The 4,867-nt window shown below is 45.3% G+C and overlaps 1 protein-coding gene across 1 annotated transcript; it reads right to left on the reverse strand.

Moving 5' to 3' along the window:
* Positions 1 to 475: 475 nt before the first annotated feature.
* Positions 476 to 1,979, reverse strand: LOC119253893 (phosphatidylinositol 4-kinase alpha-like). The gene is made up of 3 exons (XM_037521136.2): positions 1,317 to 1,979; positions 833 to 969; positions 476 to 645 (listed from the first exon to the last, which is right to left on the reverse strand). The coding sequence occupies exons 1-3, from the start codon at positions 1,339 to 1,341 to the stop codon at positions 508 to 510; spliced, it is 300 nt and encodes a 99-aa protein (XP_037377033.2). The 5' UTR covers positions 1,342 to 1,979; the 3' UTR covers positions 476 to 507.
* Between the last annotated feature and the right edge of the window lie 2,888 nt (positions 1,980 to 4,867).

Raw genomic sequence — 4,867 nt, forward strand, 5'->3', positions numbered from 1 at the left:
TAAATGCTGGTATTGTCATGATGACAATTACTGATCATAACAATTATTGCAGCTGTTATGTTAGCTGTGGCTACAGATGCTTCCTGAGAGTCAGGCTACCCTGTGGGATTATTCTGAAGCAGGCCCTTTCCAACTTCCCATTTGCTGTCTGTATTCAACTGTTATCCTAGAATATTCTCAGTCGGGGTTGGTTCCTAATTAGTGTTCTTGCCCAGTCAAGTAAGCTGAGTTTAAAATCTATTGTGACTGCTTAGAAGCTTACTCTCTATGGAGGTGATAGGGGTGAAAACAGTTTTGAAAACAGGGGTGAAAATAGGTTGTTCTTAGACATGACGTTTGGTGCTCAGGAGGCAGGAGCACATAAGAAAGAAGAGTGTTTTTTGTGTATTTGGTTCTTCTAATAAAGTTTACATGTCTTGGGAAGAACTGAAAAATGTTCTACGCCTAAAAGACACAAACAATTTAAAATCAGCTCAATTGTAGATGTACAGGGAGGCAAAGACTTGTCTACCTCATATATTCCAGCCGGTAAACAGACAAGAGATAGGTGGACATGGCGAAGTCCAGCTTGTTGATGAGGGCAGACACTTCAGGGGCAGGGTCCAGAAGGTTGATGATGGTGCTTCGGAGTTCACTCAGTTCAGCCTGGAAGAAAAGGGATTTTGAAAGCTCAAGTAGAACATTTTAGGGGAAGACCACCTTCCTCCAGGAGACATGAACCCCAAGGATAAACACATGTCAACAAGGATAACAAAAGGATGTGTTCTTATTGTTCTAGAGATCTTGCAAAACCCCTGCCCTGCATCATCTGTCCTTGGCAGGACATCCTTACAGGGGTGACTGTGTCATTTTTCATCGCCGAATTATACTGGAGAACGGACCGCAGCGGTTCTTTGCTGGGAAAGGTAAGCAGGGGGGACTTGGTGGCTATTTCACAGACCCCCTCATACCACTCTTCCGGCCAGAGTCCTGCAAGAGAGAGCGTATGTGTGAGACTAGCAAGACTGTCGTGCTTCTCATTGGCATCAACATTGACAATCTGTAACATCATCATCCTTTGTTTGAGCCAGTTATCCTAAAACAGGGCATAGAAACGTGTCTGTCACCTAACCTGAGCAAGTTTTCCCTAAGATATGTGGCATTCTTAGAACCAAACTACATCTGGGAAGTGCATCATCTGTGAATACTTGTAGGAAAGGAGCAACTGTATTTCAACTGAATTTGAAGGTGTGCAGCACATTCATCACCAGGTTGAGTTTCTACAGCGCCTATTTTTCACTCTGCACTTATTTCCTAGGACAGCACACATACCCTACCTGACCCCTCCACAGCAAATCCCATCAGTACAGAATACAGCCAAAAATCCCGGAAGAGCTTCTGCAATCGAGGCTTAGCTTCCTTGATGGGTGGCAACCGTCGGGTAAGCTGATGTGCCAGGGGGAGAAGGAGAAAAAGAGGTTAATTGCTCATGCAACTCCAAAATCAACAAAGGTGAAATCAACAAGACTCATTTTCCAACAGCATTCTCCTAGAATCAGACTTGGTAGGAAAAGGCTCACTGAGCAGTGACCAACACTTCTTGGTAAGTTCACCACTTGGCCAACATTGAGGATCAAATATTCTGCTTTAAAGTTGTCTGTACTTCCTAGAGTTCTTCCATAGAAGTGTTCCTTCCACAATCAGAGAGAGGGTGTAGGTGCTAGCTCAGGGTTTGCAACAGGCTGTGTGGGAAAAGAGCAGTTTCTCCTTGAAAGCTACCAAAATGTTGTGCCCTTAGGGAGTCAATCATTCAGAAAGACCTAAGAATGTAGGGAGCACTCTGGGAAAGTGCTGAGAGGTAGAAAATGCTGGAGAGGGCAGCAGTGGACAAATGTAGCTCCGGCAGGAAGCAAGAGCCACAAGAGCACAGTTGATAAGAGGTTTTCAGCTTGCCAGTGGCCAAGGATGGCAGGTATAATAACAGGCTGTGGGACTGACTGCCTTTGAAGTGATGTACCTGCCTGGGACGAGGCCCACATAACAGTGGAAGCATGACAGAGGTTCCTAGGCCACAGTCTTGGGTCAGTGTTCAAGGTCAGGCTTCCAGAATATTTCACTCTCAATGGATAACAGACCACAAGTGAGTGGGAGACCCAAGGTACTACTGGCACAAGACAAAGTGACTCTCAAAAATCTACCTCTGACTAGGGACTTTCCCATGACTGAGATTCTTGGCGTTCTCCTGAGGATATGGGGCTGGAAGTACCCTGTGGGTTTCCTTCCCCCTGCTCTGACAATTCCTGGCAACTGTGCCAGCTGAGAATGTGCTGATCCAAAGGGAAGGGAAGCCTACTGTGGAATCATAAAAGGAACTACAAGTGCTCTGAAGTATGCTGAGACAAAAGTCATGGGATGGCTGTGGCTGGTAACTATCCTGTTCAGAGACATTGCTGCACTTCAGGGAAGACAGAAAGGAGGCAGGAGTGACTAGAAAAGGATCTTTAGATGATGGGGCTCTGGTCTGGCCCCAAGTCAGTAGAGGCAAAAGCTGAAGAAAGGGTTACAAAAGATAACTGACGGGCTTTCTCCTAACAAGATCAAGGTCAGGGGGAAAAGAATGAAATGGGTAAAGAAGACAAAAGATGAAAAAAAAAAAAAAACCAAATGCAAATCATGAATCTCGACTGGATCCTAGATTTTTTGCAAAGCTATCAAAGTAGTCATGAGGAAGTCTGACTTGACCAGAAGATCGATATCTGAGACTGTGCTCTTCCCAATGTAACAGAGACACAAAGCAGAGACAAGACCCTTCCTCTTAAGAGACAGTGGCTCCTGTGCCCAGTGTTGGTGTCACACACTTTCAAACACTTCAGGAAGAGACTCTCCTCCCCCAAAACATGCAGGCGGAAGTATGCACAAATGGCAAAAACCGTTTTATCTAAGGTGGTATTTGAATATCCTTTATTCAATTCTTCCATATATTTAAAAATCTCAAAATAAAAAGTTAGAAAAAATATCTATGAGGCAACACTATTTGAACCTGGAAAAGAAGCAATGGAGTATGTGTGACAGAGGGGTCCGCTTTACCATGGGGACCCAAATCATGTACCTTTAATGAAGAATAGGTCCAAAACTGTGAAAAGTGGCAAGAAGGGCTAAAATCTAGTTTTTTCAGTAATGGGTTACCTGACCAGAAATCCAAATATACAGGAAACATTATTGGTTTTGGTTTGAAAATAACAAAAGTTGCGTAATCATAGAAAAGAAATTCCAATAAAGTATATAGAGCATAATAAATGAAAGCTTTCCACCTCCTGCTGTTTCCAATGTTAAAAGCTGGCTGCCTCTCCTTCCTGATCCTTTCTGTCAATAAAAATGTACACTATGGAAGTGGTAATAGCTAATGTTTACAGAGTATTGATTGTTCTGAGCACCAGTCTATGTGCTTTCCATACAGTTAACATGTTATTGAATTTTCACAATGACTATACAGTTGGTATAACCATTGCCCTCCTATCAGAGGAGAGAGCACAGAGAACAGGAGGTAGGGATTGGAGTGTGACTTCAGCTGGGGGGTTAGTGGTAAGAGAGTAGTAGCCAAGTGACTGTTTGGATGGAAGATGCTCCTGTAGAAAGAACAGGAAGGGTTAAAGCTCTGACAGGAGCCAGGGCTCAGGGTGTGTGAGAAGAGAGGATGGAGGCATCTGGCCAGGAGCAAATTGTGTAGGGCTTAGCAGACCCCACAGAGGAAGAAACAGCGTCTTCAAGCTGGCCTGAAGGCACACATGCTGAAGACTTAGTATCGAGAAGGAATAATGAAGGTTCTGGAAAAAACAGCTGGTCAAACCTATTGAATATTAACCAAAGTCACATCCAACTACACCTTCTAGACCCTGAAGTCAATGAATAGCCCTTTGTATGCCGTAAGTTCTAAATCCAAGAAACACACATGTTCTCTACAGGCCCCTCACACACCCATAGATTCTGAGTCACACTCACTTAGAAAGGTTGTCTGGGTGACACTACCAACACACTTTGGTGCACTGAAATCAGGGAGCAGAGCTCTGTGGTAATTTGCTTTCCAGACAACCCAGAGTACTCATATAATTTTTTTAATTACAAAATTAAGACTTTAAAAAAAAAAAAAAGATTTATTTATTTATTTATTTATTTATTTATACAAGCACTGAATACAGTCAGAAGCGTGGGAGGGTGAGAGAATTCACCAGAGCCAGAGCAGGAAACAGAACAGGCAGATTGACGAAGAAATACACTGCTGAGGGGAGCAGCAGGCGCTGCAGGAGAGGTCTGTTGCGCCATGTGGGACCCTCGCCAGCGGCCAGGGATCGAACCGGCGCTGCAGAGGCTGCGGGCAGCTTCGCAGCCCAGTGCTCAACCGCTGCGCCTCCAGGAGAGGCCCAAATTTAAGACAATTTTTAAAAAAAGATCATAGCACCACAGATCCCTATGAAGGTCTAAGTGGACCTGTGCTTTAGTTACACTGCTAAGTAACACCGTCCATCTCAAAAAGGAGCTGGACTGCAAATTCTGGCAGAGAATACAGAGATACCTGACTAGAGAAAGGGCAATGCCCAGGTCTCTTTATGCTATAAATCATTAATTGAAAGGTTCGGGGCCTCCCCGTGGCGCAGCGGTTGAGCGCTGGGTTGCGAAGCTGCCCGCAGCCTCTGCGGCGCCGGTTCGATCCCCGGCTGCTCCCTGGCCACCGGAGGAGGGCCCCACATGGCGCGCCCTCTCCTGCCGCCCGCTGCTCCCCTCAGCAGTGTACTTCGGTCCTTCTGCCTGCTCTGCTCCCCGCTCTGGCTCTGGTGAATTCTCTCACCCTCCCGCGCTTCTGACTGTACCCAGTGCGTGTATAAACAAAAAC

Source organism: Talpa occidentalis, unplaced genomic scaffold, assembly GCF_014898055.3.
Source record: "Talpa occidentalis isolate TD23 unplaced genomic scaffold, MPIMG_talOcc4v2.1 talOcc4.2278, whole genome shotgun sequence".
NCBI classification, from domain to species: Eukaryota; Metazoa; Chordata; class Mammalia; order Eulipotyphla; family Talpidae; genus Talpa; species Talpa occidentalis.

Bases quoted from the DNA above. Each gene is read 5' to 3' on its own strand.
- LOC119253893 (XM_037521136.2), bottom strand. From the start codon at position 1,341: ATGGGATTTGCTGTGGAGGGGTCAG. The intron at 970-1,316 runs GTAGGGTATGTG...TCTCTCTTGCAG, and splicing joins ATTTGCTGTGGAGGGGTCAG to GACTCTGGCCGGAAGAGTGG. The intron at 646-832 runs GTAAGGATGTCC...CTTTTCTTCCAG, and splicing joins AAAATGACACAGTCACCCCT to GCTGAACTGAGTGAACTCCG.